At 40.4% G+C, this 25,693-nt stretch overlaps 2 protein-coding genes across 2 annotated transcripts; both read right to left on the bottom strand.

Annotated features, from left to right (window-relative positions):
• Positions 1–6,081: 6,081 nt before the first annotated feature.
• lnc.lemp (lncRNA encoded micropeptide) lies at positions 6,082–7,561 on the bottom strand. Its single transcript, XM_079180482.1, has 2 exons — positions 7,323–7,561; positions 6,082–7,003 (listed from the first exon to the last, which is right to left on the bottom strand). The coding sequence occupies exon 1, from the start codon at positions 7,494–7,496 to the stop codon at positions 7,326–7,328; it is 171 nt and encodes a 56-aa protein (XP_079036608.1). The 5' UTR covers positions 7,497–7,561; the 3' UTR covers positions 6,082–7,003; positions 7,323–7,325.
• A 218-nt stretch (positions 7,562–7,779) lies between these two features.
• scml4 (Scm polycomb group protein like 4) lies at positions 7,780–18,522 on the bottom strand. Its single transcript, XM_079180551.1, has 6 exons — positions 18,399–18,522; positions 14,094–14,296; positions 13,378–13,507; positions 11,317–11,529; positions 9,662–9,807; positions 7,780–9,546 (listed from the first exon to the last, which is right to left on the bottom strand). Exons 2-6 carry the CDS (start codon positions 14,289–14,291, stop codon positions 9,421–9,423), a joined length of 813 nt encoding a protein of 270 aa, XP_079036677.1. The 5' UTR covers positions 14,292–14,296; positions 18,399–18,522; the 3' UTR covers positions 7,780–9,420.
• Between the last annotated feature and the right edge of the window lie 7,171 nt (positions 18,523–25,693).

Below are 25,693 nucleotides of genomic sequence, written 5' to 3'. Positions count from 1 at the left end.
TATATTTGTTGCATTGTTTTATCATTAATTGTACGTTTTTTGTACGGCCAGCCCAGTTCCAACCGTACCCCCGACACTCTGCCAGTGAACACAAATATTTACAGGCTGTTTGCTGTCGGTACCACCTCTCTGGACATGGAGGTTTCTGGAGCTCTGCCCTCCTGTGGCCGCAGACACACTGCACTATGTATTACCATGTTACTGTTCCTGTATCACTACTAACCTTTCAATCGCTGTGATTCAAAACACCTTGCTGCTCACTGTAGAATATGGATAATAACATAATCTCTTTTGTGGCGCCACTTTCAGGCCAATTGTTACATTTTTGCCCCTAGTGGTGTGGATTTAAGCAAAGAAAATGTGTCTCTGAGTTTTATCCATCCAGCAGTTTTATTGTCTGGTGTGAAACGAGCATTGGAGCCCCACGGGGCCAGCAGCTTGGCTACAGACCTTTTGGTCCATGTTTTTATTGATGTGCTTTCAAAAGCAGTTCCCAAATGAACAAAACTTGTTCTAGTTGTCAGTTTAAATTTACATGGCTCTTCTGAAGTTAACTTCAAAACTCTGAGATCGTCAAGCGAATCTTCAATCTTTCTCCAGAATGCATGGTTGTCAGATTTTTGTGAAACATCTAATATGTTTACCACAGTCTGTGTTTGCCTCGTGGCTTTCATATATGAAGATTTTTGTGCTCACAGTAAAATACTGTACAGCCTAAATCCAAGTTGTTAGACGTTAAAGAAAGAGTGTGTAACATTTAGTGTGATCAATTGGCAGAAATGGAATATAAAATACAAAACTATGTTTTCATTAGTGTCTAATGACCTGAAACTAAGACTCGTTATCTATTATTTAGCTTAGAAAAGGCCTTTTCTATCTATGTAGGGAGCAGGTCCTCTTCAACGGAGTCTGCCATGTTGCGACGTTATGTTTCTACAGCAGCTCAGAACGGACAAACACTAAAGAACACTGGCTCTAGCGAGATCCGTTCATGTGGGGTTTTTTGCATTAACTAGGGATGGCTAATGAAACTCTGGTGAAACTGGTGCTTTTATATTATTTTAATGTTTTGGTGGAATTTAATTTCACGCTGAAGTGAGCATTTCCACTGCCCTCTCTCTGTCTCAGAGAGGCTCCTCTTGTGAAGTGAACAAGGTGAAGGCAAGATTACTCGAGTTGACGGCAACTACGCTTGTTACTTTTACTGCAATAAAACATATGCGATTAAGAAGCCAATACTTTAGCAATACCTCTGTTCAACAAGCAGGAACATGTAAAAGAAAGTGAAACCTAAATCAATCGGCCTCTCTCGTCCACCGCCGCCATGTTTACACAAGCACAGCCCGCACGATTGGCTAAAAGCATTTTCTGTCTGAAGCTGTCTGTTTGTATTTGAACTGTTTTGCTGATTTTGTTCTTGTAAACTTCTCTGCGGGCTGAGACAAAGCAGGCAGGAGGACAGAAAGAATGACTAATACTACATGTATCTTTATTATCATTTGTTAACTTCAGTAATGAATGTTCATTTCTTTTTTGACATTTAAGATTTGTTTCCAGTGAAATATTAATTATTTTGTATAGTGTCTTTGGTGTTGTAGAAACAAAGATGAGTTATATCTAAATTATAAAAAAATTATTATCTTGTCCTGAATGAATTTGTTTGTTTTTTTAATTCTATACTACCATACTGTACTATGTTTTTAAAAGCAATCATTTAGTCATGAGGACCTGAGGTCCACCGTAGTTCCCCAACAGCTTGAAGAGGTGAGCGGAGGGTCATACTGTTGCTTGCAATCTGCAACCTCGCCACTAGATGCCACTAAACCTCGCACACTGTTCCTTTAAAGAGAGCTTGGCCTGAAATTCAGCTGAGGTTTGCATGTTAAAAGTCTTGGACATTAGGTCATCAATTAAGACAGTAATACAAATGTTTTTTCCAGGCAATGTTTAAGAATACAACACACATTTTATGTTTAACATAATGTAGTGGTTTGGCTTAGGAGCAATGTGTGTGATACTTTCACAGGTGGTGATGTTGGTGATGCGTTAAATTCTTTGAAGAACAGTGAAAGCATCTGGCCCTCAAAGTGTTTTTACCCCATGACTGAAGAGCATGGACAACAAACACTCCCTTGAGTCCGTCCAGATTGTTCATGTGTACTCAAAACTAAAAAGAGAGATGAAAGGATATAAGCGGGGCAGACAGCCTGTACCAGTGCTGTATATAGCTTAATGCCACATCTGTCATTCATTCGGTGCTTTTATCCAGAGCATCTTGAGCTCATCCATTTAGTTCCCAGTAGGAAATGAAACTTTAAACCTGCAGCGTTAGCCATGCCACACTCTGCCCATTATGCCACTAAACACACTCTCAAAACAGCAGGTTTGCAGGAAAGCAAAAAACCCACTCATTTTAGTAAAGTAAGTTTGGTGTGAATCATCCTGTAGGCGGAAAACCAGCTGAACCAAACAATTTATTGATCAGATTAATCACACCTCTGCATGAAATGTCTACAATCAAAAAGAGATTCAAATCAAATTTGGAACAAGAATAGAAATTTACATTAATACTTAAGTACATTTTACTCAATTGCACCCCCGTGGATTATTATGGAGGGATCCACGATTCTCTATTTTTAAAAGGGGGCCTGAGCAACAAAGTTTGAGAACCGCTTTACCTTTAATTTCTGTCTACTTTTTACATCAATTATTATATCATCCTTTCTATCTGACCACACCTTTCAAAGTTATAAGAGAAAAGGGACCAATACTAATGTAGCTTATTTGAGGTGTAACGAGTCCTCTTATTACTAGTTACTTCAACATTTCTTTGAGGCTTTATGCATCAATAATAAACTATTAAGAACCGAGGTAGGTTAAAAAAGACAAAACAAGGGCTGGTAGGATATACAGTACATAAGTTGGATTTTTGACAAACCAGATGTTATTAATGGCTTATTACTGATCTATAAAGCATGTCAAAGTGTCTTTAAGCAAGACATTGGCCTCAAAATTGTATCTTTGGACAAAAACATCTGCCAGATGTAAATAAATATTTACAGCTGATAAAGCCTCTGTAAAGAAAGCCTTAGATACAATACATTAGATTGATTAGCTAGTATATGACACTTCTTTCAGGGGTTGGAAGACTGACATGTTGATGAACTATCTGCATACTGGGATGTTTCTACTGTCAAACTGCACTCTCCTCTTCCCTAAAAAGACTGCTGGAAATGAAGTTACAAAAGAAGCCTCAATCAAATAAATAGAGACATGCTCACACCACCATTTAAATGGAACTCTTCACAGTCTCAGTATTTATCTGACACATGGTGTTAGTCATCTAGAAACATATATTTATATAAGTATAAAAAGCATTAGAAAAGGATATGTTTTGTAACCCGTGGGCCACCGGTGGAGCAGGCCTGCTGTTGACTCTTAGTCTTGTAATTTCTAGTATATTAATTATCAGCTCCCCCTATCTTCTACACTCTGTAAATGTAGACTTCTTTTCTCCTTTGTGCTCTTTTCTCTTCTTGCTTCCTCCTCCTCTCCCTGTTTTGCAGACACTCTCGCCAGAGGGCACAACCAGAAAGCCAATCAGGAAGCTTATTAAACGTGACACTCGGTGAGCACACTCAATGCAGGCGAAGGACATAGGCTCTGAGGTCTACGTGCCAATTAGGAAAATCAGATCAATCATTGCAGTCAATGTGAACTCTCCCTCACTCCTTCTCTGTTGTTCCTCCTCTCTTTTGCTGTCTCTTCTTTCGCCTCTGTCACACATTATCTCCTCTAGTCAACATCTCTCTTTCAAAATACTCCTCAGCTTTACGCACCACTGCGGTTGCACACGATCGCACACAGCGTTGTACAAAATAAACAGGGAACATTTGCCGTCTACGCATGCACACGCACAAACACACACCACACTCCAGCAAGCTATTCATCACAATTTAGCCACAGCATTAGACATTGAGGGACAATAACACCCTCTCTCGAATTTCCATCCAAAACACAAACAGCTACACACTTTGCCTTTCATGACACTCATTTTCCCCTGCATTTGTCAACACACTCCCACACTTTTTAATTCCCGCTAAGCTGTCTGTCATCTCTCTGTTTTTGCCTTAAAAACTAGGCTATGCCATTCAAGTGAGTTTAAAAAGACAGTCACTGAAACTGAAAAATGCCCAAGAACATTGTTTTCTAACTATAATCCTTGTATTATGTGACTAGATTATCAAATGTAGCTATATTCATTTGAGTATTTGATCTATCTATAAATTGAATGTGCTTTTTTGTATTTTTTCTGAAGTTATACATTGCTGATTAGCTTTGTTTATTGGTCTTTTTAAAGATACTTTTGATTTACACTGCTACTGCTTGGTAGCATAGAGCGACGTGTACACATACTGTTGTATATTTTCCACTGTTGCACTGATATCATGTTACATGCACTTTAGTGACTTGTGTGAGAGGTTACTGAGGTCAATTTTGTGGTGACAGTAATATTAGGGAAGGGAAATAATTATGTCTTATGCAGGTAAATACACTACTGAAGGAATTCTCTACAAAAAGAATCATTCCCTGTTGTTGTACTTTGTTTATTGCTTTATTGGACAAAAGTTCTCGCTGAGGAAACATCACTATGACACTTTTCTCCCCATTTACCTAACCTATGCACTGCGCGTGGTGAGTTTGCTATGTTACACAAACTCTCTTAGCCTTTTTTTGTCTAATAAATAAACAAAATAAACGCAAAAAATGTCAAGAAAGGAAGTAATCTTACACCTAAACAGAAAAATGCAACCGAACACCTTCTGAATTCATGTTTCTCTCTTTCATCGTATTAAGACTAATTAAATTGTCTTTTTAACTCCTCGTATGACACACTTCATTTTGGTTAGTTCACTGTTCCACCAATGAGCGACTCTAGTTTGGTCAAAATAAATACTTTATCCACAGGGTGAGATGTAAACATATGCTAGCTCTACACACTGTTTTTTCCACTGACCCGAGCTTATTAAGTAACATGAAATCAAATTTTAGTTTAATGAAATGACCATTAAGTTACTAATATTTGTTTTCCTCTTATTGTAGTATAAAGTAGGGGATCATCTCTTAAAATGTCTACAAATAAATATAATTTTTGTAGATTATGAGCACTGACCACCATCTGGCTGTTTTCTACTCCTCTATGAGACATGCAAATGAAATGTTCTTGGGCGAGATGGAGCTCAGTAAAGATGTTTTTTTTTGTATTTGTCTGTCATCTTAACTTCACATAATCCGTCTCCAGTACCTTCCCCAACTTCTTTCTCATCAAGCCCACTGATGGAGTGCTACAGCTAAAAGGACTTCTTAAGGTCTTTTCAAAAGCCCGTTGAGGTGGTAAAAGGCCGACTGGTGAGGATGAAAAAGAGAGATCTGCTCACAAGATTTAATTTCAAAGCCAGTGACTAGAATGCTGAAGGCAAATACTTGTTTTGTGTGCATAAAGAATTAAAGTGCACTAGCACCACCCATCGACAGGCTGAAGCCATTAATAATGTGAATAAACATCTACAGTATAACTATGTACGCATAACCTATAATTAAACCACTGGGATAAAATCACTTCCAATATTGGAAATGGAAGTTCAATATAGAATGCTATAAACATGTGAAAAGATTCATAGTTAAATATGCCAAAAACATACTAGTATAGTATGAAGGCAAAATGTAATGAAAAAGTAATATACATATACTATATATATGTATAGTAAGGCATTCACAAATTTGATTGAAAGGTCATTAGTATACTATTAAAAAAGATGAGACAAATTGTCTCATAAATGTGATTTGAAGTGAGATCATTGAGATCCACCTCTTCCCAAGTTCCTAGACACTCGGGAGCCCACTAAAACCCATATTAAGCCATAAATACATGTACAAAAATGCCAGTGTCAAAATCATCAAAAGTCATAGTATGCCTTAATGAGGTGTAGCAGCAATCCTCTCTGTCAGGTAATCCACATCACCACTACTGTTACATTCTGTGTAAAGACAAGAGACCCGGTGCAAAAATGAATCTTCAGAGGCATTCACTTTATTGAAAAAGTTACAATATTCACTCTTAAGTTGACAAACCAGTCGAAAAACTGCCTTGCTCCACACACGGATGTACCTTAATTAACTGAGGGCTGTTGGCTATGACGCAGTCAGGAGCATTTCAAGAAGTTTACTGCAAAGTTAGCAAACGCATGTTATGGCTCTTACAAAAGTACTAAAATGTCATAGTATAGTATGCAATAAAAATATCAGTCATAGTATAGTATGTCATTAGTAACTGGTTTGTTGCAAACCTTGTTTATGCGATCTTTGTTATCGCTCTAACTGGTGTCACCTCTAAGTTGTGATTCTCGCTTTCATTCAGCAGATGGAGCCACAACTCCAACGGTGGTGGAGCACAAATGCATGTTTGAGGCTGAAGTCATTTAGGTCATTTGAACTACCACCCAGACAGGTTCTGAATGAATATTACTTACATGATTTCATACATTAGAATTTATTATAATGTACGTGGAGAATCCAATAATTAAAAAAAGCCCCCACCCCAAAAAAAACAAATTTGAAAACCCATAACCTACAAAGCTGTAACCTAAATGTAAAATATCGGCTTTCAAGTTGAACAAAACCAACAGTTAGAGAAACATGAAAAACACCATAATTTATTTGAACAGGTATGACCCAAACACACCGGAACGGAGAACCACTGAAGCCAGATCACCTTCTTCCAGGTTAGTGGTGTGCAGGTAATTATAGTATTCCCATCAATAAACCATAGAATAGATCAAGTCCAGTCTTGATTTCTTTTTTAAAGTGTTGTAAAACATGTAGGCAGTGCAGAACACAAGTAGTTCATCTTGACATCACTTCTTCTCCACAGTGATAGAAGTGTAGCACATCCAGCAGCTTCACAGAGAAGACCAGCATTCAATTAGACCAGACAGCCCCACACCTGGAAAATACAGAATAATACAATAATGAATCACTGCTCTCGATGGAAATGATGTGAAGTACATACTGGTATTATATTTAAAGCAATGCAAAGACAAGACACAGGTTGTAACCTTTATGAGTTAGATTGTCTTGCATAACAGGGCCTCCTTATGGGGGTGAGAAACAGCTGTTAAACTCGGGTTAAAGTCTACTTTTTAAGTGGTTTTCTGGCCAATATGTGTTTGTTACCCTACCAATTTAGAAGCCGACTAGTCAAGTAACCACACGCCACAATTACACTCAAATGCACAATGTAGCAAAGACAAATGTCCCTTTACCATTCAAGCCAAATCGAGCTTCTTCTGAGTTTCTGACAGTTTGTCTTGCAGCCGCTTCTTCCTCCAGTCCAGAAACTTCCTCCTCATTCTGTTCGCCTGCCAGCCCGCCACAAAGCCGGCGGCGAAGGAGACCACGACGGCAACCTGCAGCGTCCTCTCCGAGATTTCAGCCATGTTCACCTCTGGCTGGCAAGCGCACACATTTGTGGAAGACGGAGCGGCGTGAAAATCGTGTTACACTCATACAGGAAGTGATTCGATGCAACTCTCGCGATAAAACAGCAACGTTAATCTCGCACGCTTCAAAATAAAGGTCTCGAGTTCTTGTCCTTCTTGTCCGGTATACAGTTAAAAATCAGGTTAAAATAAATACAATTTAATTGTTTTATATATTTTAACACTGAATGAAACGTATATACTACTACTAATAATAATAATAACAATAAGTTACACTTCATTGAACAAGAATGTTTATTTTTTCTGGAAAAGGTGTTTTTTTAAAAACATTATACTGAAGAGAAAAGAAAGGTCATTAGGGAGTCGAAATTGATATAATATGGGTTACAAGTCTGATCAAAGAAATTTGGAAAACATTTGTAAATTTCTAGTTTTGGGAAACGGCTCTTGTGCAACACATTACCCTCATTTCCAGCAAATCACTTAAATCAAGTTTACAGATTGGAAAATAAAATGTGAAGGTTTAATGCTTATAAAGCTCCCTCTGGCTCGAGAAAGTTATGAAGTACATAATTCATCCGTAGACATACATGCTGTATTCACAGAAGTGTTGCAGACGGATATTAAAAAATGTAAGCAAAACACACAGAACACAGACGATTAAAGTGAGTAACAAGTAGGCCACTGTACAGTTAGAAAAAAAACATATTTAACCAAAAGTTGTACAAGTTTGTCATATACGTGACTGATCATTCATGTGTATACAAGTTGTTTAATTCAATATGACAAAACTGTATTTGGTGGCTGCTGAAAATGTTGATATTAATGCTCAAGATATTTTACTTAATGGTTCGTCACTTTGTACAGTTTAGAGATGAAATACTGCATTATCAGTTGACGGCGCTAAACATGACTCGGATGCATTTATATTCAAAATGACTGAAGAGCTATTGCATGAGAAGAATGTAAACTATCTGCCTGGAAGTCACACAGCCATAGTGGTGAAGTGTAGGAGGAGAGTGATTCGATTGTTACGTGTTTTGTTTGGTTTGTAGTGGTTTCAGTGAGCACCAAGTTGTACTGTATGAGTTTGCTACAAGTTGCTTTCTCTCACAGCACTTCAATGTAACAGGATGTACAAATCATGAGAACATGGTAAACAACAATGTATATCTCTGTCTCCTTTCCATCCTGTCCTTATCAGCGCTGCATGATTATACGCACCTCCGATTGGTGCGACACTGTTGTACTGTGCTGTGGTTTGTGGCAAAAGAAATCATGTTTAGCAAATCTCTTTGTTACACTTGTTTCATACATCACTTGTCTGTAATGCAGTTTTTCATGTATCAGTATTTCAACATCACTCAAATGTTTCAATACTTGCTGAAGAGTTTAAGAGATTGGTAATAAGTTAAAGCTTGTGTCTAGGAGTGATACCTGGGTCAACATTATCAATTTACAACAAAACTAACTGACACAACTATTATTTCAAAAACGGCAGCAGCATTGTGCCTTGACACAAAGACTTCTTTAAGTTTAAGTATGATATCAAGGTAAAGCACCCTACATGTTTGTTAAGCTCCCCGTCTCTGTAGGTCTTCAGAAGTGTTGGTGCAGTGTCCATGATTAAGATTGAAGGAGGACAGGTCACGTTTCAATAGACAGTAGCTGCCATCTTCGTGGAGTTGAACTATTTACAATCTAAAGCCATTTAGATACCCAGTAAACAATGATGAAAATGAAAGAAATGTTTCAGCTGCAAATAGCCCTAATATGTACAGTCAACATGTCCATTTTGTCAACAAAATCAGCATCCAAAGGCATTCATGATGTATTGCTGATGGCTGAAAATGTTTCAGAGAATCAGCAGGGACGCAGTTTCAGTGAGAGGTGACCAAGGGTTTGGCTCCTCTGCGGCAAATCACAACCGGTTCTGTTTCAGCCTGTCGATGTGGTAACAGAGTTTCAGTGCAGGTCCCAGCTTCAGTCCCAGATACTTCATCATCATCTCACTTTTCAGCAAGAGCAGAGCGTCTCCGTCTATCTCCTGAAACAAATCACAGAGCCGTGTGACTGCAGCGCTCAGGCTGTTTGAGATCAAGATCAAGCTCTGTTACAATAGATTTAGCCAATGGCTACAATATATAGCAGTCTGGACTCACATGCTTCCTGAATGCATCAGCGTGGGGTCCCAGGGCTTGGGGGTCAGCGTCTTTGATGAACCAAACAACCTCCTCAACATTCCAGCTGGACGGGTCCTTACCAGCAGGACGCTTGCACTCTCCAGAGTCTGACATTGGACTGTAAGCTGGGGATCCAATTAAGCAAACAAACAAATAAAGAAAACACTGACATTCCAACATGACAAAACATTAAGTCTGCAGCATTGCATTTCAACTTAAAAAAGTGTGAAACATTTTGGAAAAATATATTTGTTCACTTTCTTGCTGAGAGTTAGATTAGAAGATCAATTCTCTCATAGTTAAGTTGCTCTCACCATTTAAATATGAAGCTACAGCCTGGAGACAGTTAGCTTAGCTTAGCATGAGGAGACAGCTAGCCTGTCTTTGTCTAAAGGGAACAAAATGCACCTACCAGCATCTCTAACACTAATTGGCACATTGTATCTTCCATGTTACATTTGTACAAAAACTCAAGTGTAAAAAGGACAATTTTTGTGGTATGTCCAAAAAAAAAGGTCAGAGTATGTTATGGATTTATTTTTGTATATGGTATAGCCCAGACAATTTATCCCTGTATTCCATGACATAGTATGCCATAAAAAATGTTATATTATAGTATGCCATGATTTATTTTTTTACAATAAAGTGTGTCCCAAAAGATGTCAAAGTATATTATGCCATAAAAGTTTCTTATTAAAATATAATTTAAAAGTCATAGTATAGTACGTCAAAGAAAAGGTATTAAAAAACCATAGTATGGTAAACCATAAAAATGTCACACTATTGTACGTCCCAAAAGAACAAGAAGGTCAAAGTATAGTATGCCATAAAAATATTATAATATAGTATGTGCTAAAATTGAGGTAGCATAGTACATCATCAAAAAAGTAATGTAAAGTCATAATATAGTATGCCATAAAACATCATTAAAATGTAGTATGTCATAGAAGATGTCATAGTATTCTATAAAATGTCTTAAAACAGTCATGAAAATAGTCTTAGTGTAGTGTGTCATGAACACATTTATACACATATCATGGTGTAGTATGTTTAGATAAATGTCCCAGTAGAGTATGTCATATTAAAAGTCATAGTGTAGTATGCTCTTCACAAGTCATCATATAGTACGTCATAAAAATATTAAGAACATCTTAATAGGCGATACTATGTCATAACAAGTTTCATAAAAGAACTCGTCGTAGGCTGGCATCCTGTTTCACAGCTCTTAGATCTACCTAACGTTTTATGTTGCATAATTACATTTTTGTTCATGGTGAATACAGAAGTCAAGAGTGCAGGTAATTATTAGGGGTTTCCCGGATTAAAGGTTCTGCACACCCACACAGGTGTTTTTAATTAACCTGACTGATTGGCTCCAGCTTTAGTCGGAAGAGGCTCTGTTGGATATGTAAGTTATCCCGCTTTAACAGGTGCAGCTAGAGAGAGAGAGAGATGTCAATCAAGCACTTTAGCTCATTAAATTGAAAGGAGGACCAATCAGGAAAATAAGTGAAAACACCTGTGCAGTTTGACAATGAGGGTGCAGGACCTTTAAGGAACGTTGTAAAAAGCTGTATAAAAGATGGTAAAAAGAGAAATACACTTCTAAGCAAAATGCCACAGCAAAGCCTCACCAGTCCTGTTTGCATCCTGGAAGCCTCCTGGGCTCGATGCTTGTCTGCACAGGCCCATTGGGGTAGAGCAACTGCTGCCACGGTAGCCATAGGAGCGCTTTGGTGGGTACTGGGATGTCATGACATTGAAGGCAGAGTCGCTGGGGTCAACGGCGTAGCGCTTGGAGTCCACTGGCGGGTCGCATAAGAAGTCATCAGGCATTGACGTCTCCGCTGGAAGAGGAAGGACAGGAAGTGGCATCATTCAAGCCAAGCCCATTTGGGAAATGTTGTCTTTTTTAGCGTGGCAACGTCGGTCTGTTTATATCGACGTCAAGGGTTTTAATATTTCTATCGCACCAATATAGCATCTGCAGCCCTATGTACATTAAACAGCAGTCACATTTTTCACGTCCTTTAAATACTGAGTAAAATAAACACAGTGTCAAAGCCCCCTTCAGCCTGTAACTGTACGGATGTGAAACTGCTGAAAGGTCAGTAATTCCTCTGATTGTGGTCCCCTTTGAGCCAAACGTTTTTTCAGCTCGTCAATAATGTAGATGCCTGCTGGTTATGCCAGGGCTGGGCGGTTATGGATTCGCCTGATGACAGATTTAGAAGATGGAAATAGTCCACTGAGATGATTCCGAATGGCCTCTACTTTGTGCTCACACAAAAGGTCAAACGTATTCTATTGTATTCTGAAAAATCAATTATGTGATAAGATCTGCGCATGTGAGTTTGGAGGCAAATACTTTGGCACACACACACACACACATTGCAGAACTGCCCTCATATCCTACAGTGCAAGCTTAAATGTGTCAACACTTGAGATACAGATGTATTCAATTGTCTTTTTTTTTATATAAACACTATTTCTATCCTTCAGGTTAAACATCAGGTTTTTTATATCTTTACAACCTCAGATATTCTTAAATAAACCATGTAAAAATGATAAAAGACAAAATAATGTATTTTTTTACATTAACTAACAAAGAAGACATAATGTGACAAAATGATCAGTATTTGAAAGGAAGTTTGCACGGCATAGATGGTATTCTACAACATATTCCTACAACACGGACTATTTTTGAAATGCTTCTCCATTTCACTAGAGAAATGATTTACATATCTGTGTGGATGGCACCACGGGGAGCACACTGGTTTGTAATGTGTGTGTGTGTGTGTGGGTGTATGTGTGTGCACTTCACTTTTGAATGTCTACAGTCTGACACCAAGCGCTTTTCACGATTTGCAAGAACAAAGAGCAAACCGCTGGTCCTTGACACATGAGATTCCCATTCCCACCTCAAATACACTAAAGGCAATCTTTCAATATTTGCTTATTCAGAGCAGGACAGACGGAGGGGAGAAAAGGAGAGAGAAAAAAATGAAAGAGAGAGAGAGAAAGATTGGCTGTATGAAACATATTCTTTTGTGGAAGAATGAAAAATAAAAGGATGATTTTCTCCAGAGCCAAAGAGAGAAAAGGAAAGCTAGACGAGAAGATTGAAAAGGAATGAGAAATAACATGTTTGGGTTAAGCGTGAAGGCGTGTATTTCTCATTTTAGGGCATGTAAACACACTCATTAAACCCATAGACACTTGGGCTGTTTCTGATTCAACATGCAGACATGCACAACAAAGTCATGTTTTACATCTGAAAGCATATCTCGACACAGAGAACAAGTCATCTGTGTATTTTAGAGAGCAAAGAACAAAAAGGCACCACGCTGACACGTGTGTATTTTAGAACTGAATTGAAGTCACAGTCAGAGCGGGGTAGCCAACCCATGGAAAAGATAAGAAACTAAAATAAAAAAAGAGGAAGGAAGGGTGCATTTCAAACCACAAAGTCACACACAAAGTGTAAAAATGTTAGGATCCGCTTCCTCATACTGAATGGCTCCAGGTCTCAAGGCTTTAAAAAATAATCATTGTAATAATCAACAAAAACCTTGCTTCTCTAATTCATATCCTGACTTGGATTTCACTCTGTACAGACCCATTATCATTGAACAGCACGCTACTGGATAGACAAGCTTGTAAAGGTTAAGATAGGAGTCTGTGTGTGCCGTCACCTGTTAGGACCTGTGGTGTGGCAGAGTGGGGGACAATAGCAGCATCCTGTGGGATGGAGCCCATCTCGGGTCCTGGTGTGCTGCTGGGAGGAGAGTTAGCTAGTGGAGACATCACCATCCTGGGCTTCAGCTACACACACACACACACACACACACACACACAAACACACACAGGCACACATTGGTAAACAAATCAATGAGATCTCTATATTGTATTCTCATTACACATGACTCATGTCATGCCCTTTCCCTCCCCATGATTAATGCCTATTTCAACACTGTAGGATAAGTGAAGGCAAAATGTCAAAAAAAGAATCTAGAGAAATACTGCTAAAACTACCATTAACAATACCAGTACCATTATCAATACCAATATTAATGACAAAAGGATATACTAAACTTTATACAGGTGACAGTGTCAATGGCAGCAATTATTAGAAGTACTTAGTTGAGTTTCTGACCACTAGCGGCACTATGGAGCAGTGTTTTGATGAGTGGGTCCCTCATTTGTTTATCTCCTGTTCTACTAGCATGTATGTGACGTTTGTGGTATCACTGACCACAAACCTAGCAAAGCACCAGCTAAAGGCAGGGAAGAAGAGGACTGCTTGCTATTTTAAAGGAAAACCTAACATGTTATCTTTAAAATGTAGCACTGTGTGTGTGTGTGTGTGTGTGTGTGTGTGTTACTACAGTTAAAAGGATGACTGACTGACCTTAAAGCCAGGTTTCCTGCCTCTCTTCTTCGGGACCTTGAGAGGCGACAGAGGCTCAACGTAGTGACTCTGGAACTCCAGCTTACGGATAGGAGGCCGTCCTCTCTTCCTGCCAGGTACCTTACCCTGGGGCCCCGCTGTGAACTGGGGGCCGAGAGCGGGAGTCTGCATCTCTGAGCCGACAGACAAGGTACTCATCAGACCTGAGGGAGGCAGAGAGATTAGTCAAGGTACTTTCAAAGCAACAGGAAGTGGCAGCTTCAAACTGCACGCACCGCTGCCTCAGCTCCGAACTGAAGCGGAAACTTAGATGTACATGTGAGACTAGCCCTTGCGCACACACACACACAAACACACACACACACACACACACACACACATATAAACTATAGGAAATAGTAGAAACAAAGCCACATACAGCTTTGTACTCCATCACACCCCTCCCCCTCTCCAACTGCAAAGATTGCAATAAATATCATTACTGCACAGAGAGACAAAGACACACACACACACACACACACACACACACACACACACACACACACACAGAGAGAGGAAGTGAAAGCAAAGCACATAAACCTACAACAGCCACATGATCAAACAATCAATCAAAGTGCACATTCTCACACTCTCTCCCACACACAGACACACACACGCAGCAGTGTTTCAAGTGTTTGTCTCTGTTCCACATGGCCATGACTTTCACAATACGTCCCTTTCTCCATCATTTCATTCATGCAACACAGTCGCTTACCTGAAATGGCCTTTGAATCTGAAGCTAAGGTGCTCTGTGCTGATTGCGCTTTTTACGGAGGCTGATACTAATTAGTAGTAATTAGCTGCCATGCTGTCGTACACCAATTAATATTTTATATCCGAGGGCTTGAATAATATTATACAGAACTGGCTTAAAATTCAGAGCAGCGAGACCGGCAACTGTCAAGAGAACAAAATCCTCTTTTTGGGGAATGACAAAGAATGTGTCATTGCAAAAAGAGCAAAAAAAACAGGAACAGAGACAGCATGTGAATATGCATGATGCCTCTCAGACCAAATCAGGAAAAAAAAAGAAAAATCTTCAAAATTAGCACAAAATGATCATTCTGAGGGTTTGCCTTACCATGCACTCAGCCGTCTGGTATTCACTGTCTGCGTGATGCTCCGCTCCAGCAGCAGGTCTGTGAATAATCCCCTGATGGCTCTCCGACAGCCTGCCTCTACTGTTCTCTGCCGCTACACACTGTCAAGACGCCGGCAACCCTCTCCCTCTCTCTCTCTCTCTCGCTCTCTCTCTCTCTCTCTCTCTGTTCTCAATCCCCAACCACCTTCCTCCGAAACAACCCCCTCCTCTCCTTCCCTTCTACCCTAACCCCCTTCCTCTGTGTCCCCTTTCAGTCGTCATAGCAACACGCCTCTAACATCCCGCGGCAGCCGGCAGACGTGCTGAGCTCAAAACGATGTCTGTGTCTCTCTCTCTCTCTCTCTCTGTGTGTGTGTGTGTGGGGGGGGGGGGACTGTAATGTAATTACAGTTGCCACAGCTCAGGGTTTTTCTTTTCCGTCTTCAAGAAAAGCTTAGAGCGGGTGACAAGGGATTCACGCTGCGCAGTGTTTTGTGCTACAAGCGCTCGGGTTACAAACTGTAATCCGTTCCTCAAATTGTTTCTGAAGAAATTCAAATGTCTGCACAGGAAACAATGTAGAATGTTTGTTTGTTTTTTGAAATCCTAATGAATTAAATCGTTTAATCACTCTTACATTGCTTGCACTTTTCTTATACAGTCCGACTTCCAGGTGAAGGGATCATTCTCTCAGTAAACATCAAAAGGCTCTCGCAGAAGCCCTTCAGGATTACTCTGCTGCTGTTGTTTGTGATGAAAGATCATATTGCTCTCAAAGCTCACAGCCTTCCTTTTATTTATAGACGTCCTCTGCCTTTGTGTCTTTGTGGCACGTATGAAGCTTTTTGTTTTCATCTATAATAAACAATCTGCACATGGACAGAAAAACGACCAGCCAAAGGCAAGTTTTATACCCACTGAGGTGCAGGTATTAAAAGAAAAAGCAGGCTCCAGAGAGCTTATTTGCTCTTACTGTCTACAAGTCTGGAGTACGACTCAGGTTTTTCACCCTTCAACACAACGTATCGATTAGTTACGCTCAGGCTGCTACGCCGATTCCCGTTCGCGGTCAAAGAAGCCACGCTGGTGGGTTTTTAATACTCAATGAAAATCAGGTTAACCTTCCACAGGGAGGATCAAACGCCGGCTTGGCCTCGCTCGCAAGCGGAGCCGCTGCTGGCGTGTAAAGAGACGTGTCAGGAGTCTGCCGTAAAGGGGCCGCTCACGAGCTGTGTTAACACTGAATGTGACAGGCCAGACAAATTGCAGTATTTCATTACTTGAAGCCCATACATGATAATAAAAAAAGGGGAAAATAAACAGCAAGGTCAGGACAATGGGGCTGTGATAGTGCTAGAACACAGTGACCATGATGGGAGGAGGCCCATGTGTGTGTTTGTGTGTGTGTGTGTGTGTGTGTGTGTGTGTGTGTGTGTGTGTGTGTGTGTGTGTGTGTGTGTGTGTGTGTGTGTGTGCATGTGAAGGAAGGGACCCATAAATCATATAAGTAATTACACAGGAAGATTAATCCTGATGTCCCTCCTCAATCAGTCCTGTCTCATTACAGCGCATCACATTACAGACAGAGACAGACGGAGAGAGAACAGATAATCATCTTTTACTTTAAAAGAATTGGATATGAGGAGGAGGAGGAGGAGGAGGGGGTAGCCCATTAACACTGGCTGACAATATGAGGCAGCAACACCAATTTTTGCCGGCGAGGGGAAAGATTTGCACCGCTGCATCCAAACGCGATACATTTGGGACCGCAGCCTCATTTGTTTACGGCTAATTAAGCAATTAAGAGATCGGTGAACCCCTACGCCCAATTTAATTTTCCTACTAAGGGATATTGTCTCCTTATTTTTTTGGGACGCTGAATGTCAGAGGACGGCATTCGAGAGCTGTTGGAGCCGACCGTTATGGCCTCAGTAATGCAGCAATGATCAGCAATGATTAACATAATGTAATCACCAGCTTCAGGGGACGGAGATTTGTATCTGTTTTCACTTATGCAGAGGGGAAACTGCAATGAAGTGAATTATGTTAATGCCTCACTAACCTGCACACCTACACAGATATAAACAAACAGTCTAAACACTGACACACACACACACACACATACCAAAATGCATACATAGAATAATTGCATTTTAACTAGCAACTAGCCTATATACCCTCGCCTGGTTGTCTTGAATAGATTAGTGTGTGTGTGTGTGTGTGTGTGTGTGTGTGTGTGTATGTGTGTGTGTGTGTGTGTGTGTGCTCTCTCTAATCAATGTAACAAACCCCTTGAATTTATTTACAGCTCAGACAGGGTGTCGCCATGGTAACAGACGGTGAAATCGGATCCTGCACCAAAGTCATGTGATAAAGTGGGAATAAATAAATGCATAAACAACAATGTGTGTATTAAATAAGGTACTCAAACACACATGCATGCACGCACACACACACACACACTGCCCCTCCTTATCTCCACTGAGCTCCTTCATAACATAACACTCTCCAGAAGAAAGGGAAGGTGGAGAGTACTGCACTTTTCATCAGCTATTGGTGGGAGGGGGATGAGAGAATTTAATAAATCATATCCAGGAATATTGAAATGCCCTCTTTACACACACACACACACACACACACACACACACACACACACACACATTTAAATAGACTGCACACGTCTGCAACGACTTCTTGAGTGGCTCTATTTCTATTTAATGATGTTCAACAGTGGTGGAAAGTAACTAAGTACATTTAGTCAGGTACTGTACTTCAGTTCATTGTTTTAGGTATTTCCACTTTCCACAATTTTATACTTCAAGTAAAGGAAAGTATATCTGTAATATTTACTCCACTGTATTTTTCAGCTGTAGTTACAGAATTGTATTTCATATACAACATATAAGAATAAGAATAGCATTACAAATATGAGGCATTGTTTTTAATAAAAATCCAAATTCAACACACTTTAACACATTAAAAATAACGATCCAGCTATAAAATTGAAAATGTAACATTTGGCCACCATAATGAGTATGTTTTACTAATAACTCTTACATAACTCTAGCGAAGATATATTTAATATTTGTATTATTTTATATTTCTTACACCTCTACCAGCAGTCTGGCAAAATCACCTCTTCAAAATAAAGTGCTGAGAATCCCTTTCTAAGAACCAACTCTTACTTTGAGCGCAGGCGTCGGGGCCCCGGGTCCTCAGCCTCCGCCCAACCGGCTCTGGCTCCGCCTCCAAGTCCACCAGCTGCCAGCAGCCCCGCCCACGGTCGTCACGTCGATCCAAGCGCAGACGAAGGCGTACACCCTTGCTGAGGACGCCAGGTAGCCAGGCCACAGGACTAGGAGGAGGAGGGGCCAGTTCCAGGTAGGTGTCAGGGTTGAAATCCCGCCCGCCTCGCAGCCTCATGCCCTCGCAGCCCGCCAGGGGAAGGTGAGATACATCACACTGGAGAAAGAGAGAAAACTGTCAAAAACAACAATATGCATCAAACGTTGGAAAGGTCCGTAGGCCGACTTGTCAAATGTGAATGTATTCACAGTTCATTTTCTATCAATCTGAAATTCTACTAATCACCCTGTGCTCATGAAAATGTGCTTCAACATTCCACTTCTCAACAGCTGTCGTCGATAATTTCATTTCAGACCTTTCAATCCACAACAATGAGAGTTGAAAAGGCAAACAGTAGGCAGCCTGAAGGAAAGATGGAGATGGAAATGAAGAGTCAGGGGGAGAGAAAAGAGCATTAAAGGAGAAAAACTGTGGAGGAGGGGGGGGGCAATGTGTAATTATACCAGTGTCAAGAGTCCAGAGGTCAAAGAAATAAACTGGTGGCTAATGGGAGAATATGACTTTGATAATGACAAAAGTATTGGGGACAATGTGTCTATTGTGGTGTAAAGTGGATGCAATTTGGCCTCCGGGGTGCTGGATTTACTGATTAACGTTAACTAAGTAAGCTTTCAGTCTCCTCTGTATTGGATGGAACAAAGGCAGGGGAAGAGCAGTAAGAGGAAAGCTGTGAGACTTTTGAAAGCTGATGGAAACGTTCACAATATCACCCATTACCCTACGCTGCAAGCAGATCTTATTTTCTTTGGGGGCTGTTAGTCCTGCAGTGTTTAAAGCTGGAGAGGATACCCACAGGGCTTTATTTACCACCATCAGGCTAAGCGCATTTAATGTGTGCAACTATATAGCCTTTCTTGCCTCCTCAGAGGTAAGATTTTGGGTTGCACCATTAGACACCAAGACTTCTAAAGCATTCTATCTCATCACAAAAATTAGGTATATAAAGAGCACATATATATATATATATATATATATATATATATATAGTTTAAACAAAGATTTCTTCATTCCAAAGATTGGTGGATTATCAACAAATATAATTTGAAAGGGATGGAAGGAGTGCAATAATATATTAAAACATGACCAAATGAATTTATCTTAACTGTAATCCGATATTATGTGATATTATATGCTCTGAACTAAATGCTAACATCAGCATGCTAACACGCTCACAGTGACAATGCTAACATACTGATGTTTAGCAGGTTTAATGTTTAACATGTTAGCCATTATAGCTTTTAGCGTGTCAACATTCAACATCTGAGGCTGATGGGAATGTCGTTAGTTTGCAGGTATTTGGTCATATACATCACTAAAATGTAAACCCCATGATGGCCCTAGATGAAAAGCCAGGGGATCATCAAAGTCGGTGGGATTCATCACCTGGGGACCATGAACGATACAAAGTATCCCTAAATTGTTAAAATATTTCCGTCTGGACCAAAGTGATGGAGCAACTGACCGATCAAATGTCAGATGGACCAAGAATACCATCCACAGAGCCACACCCATATCCAAACAGAGGAGGACAGAATGAGAGGATATAGGGAATAAGATGAGTTGATTAAGATGAGAAGAAAACTGGTAGGGAGAAAGAAAAGGGCAAAATATTTCCAACAGTACTTTTAGCATATCAACCAACCCGTAAACCAAAAGTCACTCCATCCATTGTAAGTTTAAATTAATTAAAATCAAAGGAGAAATATGAGAAAAGGACGTGCAGTGGAAAACAAAAGAACAGATAAAACATTCTTCAGGGCTGAACTGTCAGCTTCCATCAGGTTGAGGATGAAAAAAATCCCTCAACCCCAATATTTCATATTTACCAAATAAAAATCTGAAACATCAAACAGTCATCCTAAAAAACATGAAAGAAGATGGTTCTTCACACACACACACACACACACACACACACACACACACACACACACACACACACACACACACACACACACACACAGCTTCTATCTGGAGCACCGTGAAACAACTGAAATTAAAATAGTTAGGTTTGACGAAACAGACTGCAACACACACACACACACACACACTCTCTCTCTCACGCTCTCTCCTCTCTCTCTCTCTCTCTCTCACACACACACACACACACACACACACACACACACACACACACACACACACACACACACACACACACACACACACACACACACACACACACAGGGGAATGCTTCTGTTTCTATCTAAAGGCTCTGAGTCCAATGAGAGCAGAAAACTACTTTATCTTGCCACACTGCCAAAACACTTGTGGCTTGGAGCTTTGCCAGGAGTGTAGCTGTTGGAGAGATTTCTTTAACAAAATCAAAAATGAACGGACACACACACACAGAGCTGCTGATCATTCCCATAAGCTGTGGAATACACACGCAGTGATGGAGAAAATGCCTGAAAGGGATTGAGAGAAACTCAGTCGGGAATGACCTACATATTTCTAAGGTACAAGTCTTAGTGGGCTTTCATGTCAGCAACAAAGTGAATATTCTTTTGCAAAGTGCAAACGCCAATGACAATAACAACTGATTTGTAAATTGAATAGATTTACTGACGATTTCCAGGTCTACGTTTTTATTTGTCTACAAGCTGATAAGAGCCTCATTTGAATCAGAATGTGGAATAAACAAGTCAACAGTGCACATTCTCAAATCTAGCATCCGCAATGTGATTATTTTGTCAATTATGTCCTGATCATAGTGTACACTTGTTTAATAAATCATTAATAAGCTTACATTTTTGTTTTGTCCGATCTTCAGTTCAAAACCCAAAGATATTCCATTTATAAACATAGACTGAAACAACAACAACAACAACAAATGCTTCCATTTTAGGAAGCTGCAGGCAGTGAATTTATGGATTTTTTGTGTTAAAAAACGGTTACACTGAATGAAATTGCAGTCAGATAACTGTAGACGAAATGCCACCTCCTGTCAGCCAGAATCAATGCCATACTCGTTGAACAATTTATTTGGGGGGGGCTCAATAAGCAGAATTCTGTACACCTGCAGAAAATCAACCAGCATTCTGCTTTTACGCAGCTGTTTATGAGAGTGTATCGGCTTTCTCCTTGTGAACACTGACCTTCTTCTGCACAATGCTATGAATGTGTGTTAGGTGTAAAAACCTCTTCACCTAGATTCATCCAGTCACTGTGAAAGGACCAATAATGTACCACCCAACATATTTCCCTCTGCAATTCAGTGCTGCTGACCCTCTTTTCTTTATTAAAAAAGCTCTCTCAAACACTGCCTTGCAAAGAGGAACAAAGGCTCAAAGCAAAACTGTGCAACATCTGTAAGCTTCTCTGCAATTGTGTTCTGCAACAGTCGACAGAACTGCATTAGAAATAAGCAATTAAGTCAGTAGATTCAGTTAGACCCCACAGCTGCAGACGTGTGCAGCACAATCTGAAACAGAAACACAGCACAGAGTGCACTTGGTATTGCTGAAAAGATGGATTACAAACTTCCTCCGTGATATAACTTTAATCTCATACCTCCACCCAGTATTTCTTCATCCCTGGAACAAAAACATCACACCCACACCCACTGTGCAACGGTGTGCATGATGTCTGCATGCACTACTTCGTTGTGTGTAAATTAAGTCCTTCTGCAAAGTCAAATCATTTATTAAACTTATATATTTAGATACACTGCCCAGGCTTCTAACCTCGAAACAAAGCACATGTTCCTGCTGAGAAGAAAGAAGAGCTGCTGCAGCCTTCTTTACTATTTGCATACTGGCCGCGCAAACTACCACCCCTGCATGTTTGCATTGAGGCTTCAAGCAAATTGTGTCTGGTTTGAGGGAGAGGGTCAACGGTTAACTGTCTGAATCATACAATGTGAGCAGAGCACTGCAATCTTTTTTTAAAAAAAGCACTTGTATGCATAACCTCCTTTAGGCAAATGGGAATGTATCAAATGCATGCAGCACTGTAATTAACTTTTTGGGCGTGTCATGAGAAAGTAATGAATGTGGGCACGATGACAAGAAAAAAAAAAAAAGATCCCTAACAATATCACATAGGCCTATAAGTGCATGTGAAATCAAAGATCAGTATTTTATCATTTCTAATATAAATCGCTGTATTAGGTGTGAAGTAGCATCATGACATTAGCAAGCAGCAGATGGCATCTCTGTGTATCTCTATAGACTTCTGCAGGGACTGAGGTGAGTTTGGGATGACCTTGTTGTCGGTTAGACTTCTACAATGCAGTCTTATATCAATAGTCTGCGATCACATACGTGTCCAGCAATGTCAGGAGAAGCGATGCCTTAAAGTTCGGGGGTTTTTTTTTTGGGGGGGGGGTGGGTCGAGTCTGTGGTTCGTTACCTATATCTCCACGGGTCGATTCAACGGGGCGGGAGTCCATTTCTCCACGGCGGGCCGTGCGCGTGCAGACGCTGAGCCGGTGCATGGAGCAGCACGAGCGGCGGGAGCACCGGGGAACTCTCGGCATGGGTCGGTCCGGGTTCCACCCCTGCAGTTGCGGCGCGGGAAGCGAGCAAGCACCGGCGTCCGCGGCTTGACCTTCCCGACGGATTTTCTTTTGGCAGGAGTTGTAACGTCCTCGAGGGTGCAAGTTGAAAGGGGGGGGGGGGGACGCGTGACTGATTCGTTCCCGGGGCTGTCGGTGAGGAGGATTTCCCTGTGCGGCTTTAAGGCTGCATCTCATTTACCTGCCCTGGTTCAGAGAGAGAGAGGGAGCGACGGCACAGGAGCGCTCCAACTGAAGAGGTTCAGCCCCCTTCTGATAACCCAGAAACACTCCTTGATAGATGCGTTTGAGTTGAAGCAATTCATAGTACAGATGTTTACTATTATATTACCTTCTGTTAGCCTGTAAAATATTTTTTTGTATTTGATTCAGCCTCTTGTGTAACGGCATTAAGATATCTTGGGAGGGTTGTGGTCTAATCGTGATGTTATCTTGAGAAACTGACCCCAAATTTGCAAAACGTATACTGAACTCCCACACCTGTTCACGTGAAGAGGAAACTAGTCTGCATGGCCGTTGGGCTCCTATACTTACACAGGAATATGCACCACCTGAGCACAAAAAATAGAATAAATATAATAGAATAAAATATGCAAAGAATAGAGTTTGACAGCTTCACTCTAAAAGACAATGGAACAACAGTGGCAACCACCTACATGATTCAGTTCCCTAACAGGTGTGAAATTAATTCAATTACCCCCAAAAAAAGAAAACATGACAGGCATCCTCTCTGGATGTTACCATGACCGCCTGTAATAAGCCACCTATATGGGGGAAATAATGACACCATCTCATTTAAAAGTTTTTATTTGAAATGATTTTAAATACAAATAATATACTTTTTTCCATTTACAATGACAGTTCCTTTGTAAACAAAAGTGGCAGATAGATAGTCATTTGGGTAGTTTTGTCCAAACTGAGGCGGCCTGCTGGCCAGTCGCCTGGACAAGGTCTGCCATGGGAGAGATGGTGTCGTATTTAACCTCACTGCAGTTTATTGGTTGTTTTTTTTCTTCTTCCACACAGCGAATAAAATCACTGATGCTACATTCTATTGCAGAGCGATAAATACTCAGAGTACAATATTACCTGCTTTGAACGCAATTACAGGAGGGTGTATAGTGAGCGCATGTGTTTTTGTGAGTATGTGGTGTCGGGAGAGCGTGTCCACAGATATTCATACCGCTATCTGAATGAAGCAGACGAACAGTGAGAAACCCCAGAGCTGCAAGAGGAAGCTCCGATTTTCTTTTTGCACTGGAATATAAATGGATGAAGAAAAATATAGATTGGAACGAAACAAAACAAAGTGTTACATTTGTTTTAACAAAAAAAAAAAAGAAAAGCTTAAATGAAAGTGGATTCTTTTGGATAGCCAGAAATCTCAGGCAGAAAAACAAAGATCCTTGAGATGAGGTATACGGAGAAAAAAGCCTGACATGGCAGTCGTAATTACAAAATGAAGCTCGTTCTGCTTTATTGGCTACAGAAACAAGTTATGCTTAGTCTCACGCTAAAGTTACTTTACAACAGTTTGTTTTTGTTGGGGACACTTCAGAGTGCTGCGCCGGGTCAGCGATCCAGTAACACAGGGCCGATCACATGTCACGCACGACTGCCAATCCTCTTCAAAGACAGACGAAACTGTACTCAGAGGTTTTGTCACGGCGAGATGTATTCCAGGACTGTGGAGCGATAGTTTAGTATAAAGAGACTAACTCTAAATTGAACTAAAAGAAAAAAATACTGGTACAAAACACACACAAAAAAAACATTTCTTCTGCTCTCCCAAGAACCACTGGTGCATAGCACCCAAGGACTTGTATGTTGTGGTATTTCAGTTGTATTTATAAGGCCTTTTCGGACAATGAGTCTATACTGGAATGTGCTACAATTGTAAAAGGAAAAAAAAAAAGGATGAAGAGAAAGGGAGTCACTTCTCTGAAAAGCCACAAGGATGTATATCTATATATAGATATACATTTATATCAGTATCGGAGCCCGTTAGAAAGACTGAAACTCACAACTTGTATGTAGTATATGGACAAGAAGAGTACTCAATAATTAAAAAAAAATCAGAAAACTGCAAGTTATGCCGTTTCCCCCATTATACTTGAGGTCAATTCATTTCCAGAATCACCTGCTTTCAACCACCAGGCGTCTCTCTCTGGAAAACACAGATCACAGGGAACGAACGAGCATGATTAACGGAACCGAGCGGAGATCAGCAGACTTCTCCTTAAACATACAGTGAGTACAAGTACATACAAGTGACCTGCCGGTTTGACAAAGGACAGTAAAAAATAAACTGAAGAGACCAAACTGTGCTCCCGTGCGCTGAAAGGAGCAATCGGTCCCAATGGTTGACGTGATCCCCCGACAAATAGTGCCAAAGCTCACACTTCTGCAGTTTTTAATCGTACAATAGAAAGTATCATTGGTGTGGAAAACATCGGTGCCGAGTGATTCTTTAAATTAGGAGCGAGAGCCACGTCATGAAGTCCATACGGAGGTCATGGGGTTTTTGTTAAGTTTGCAAACGGAATTAGCTGTTGTACATCTCCCACTCCAAGGAGAAAAAGAGCCCAGACAATAGGTCC

Source organism: Pholis gunnellus (genome assembly GCF_910591455.1).
Source record: "Pholis gunnellus genome assembly, chromosome: 19".
NCBI classification, from domain to species: Eukaryota; Metazoa; Chordata; class Actinopteri; order Perciformes; family Pholidae; genus Pholis; species Pholis gunnellus.
Note: the sequence above shows the minus strand (reverse complement) of the source record. Positions and strands in the feature narration are given on the sequence as shown.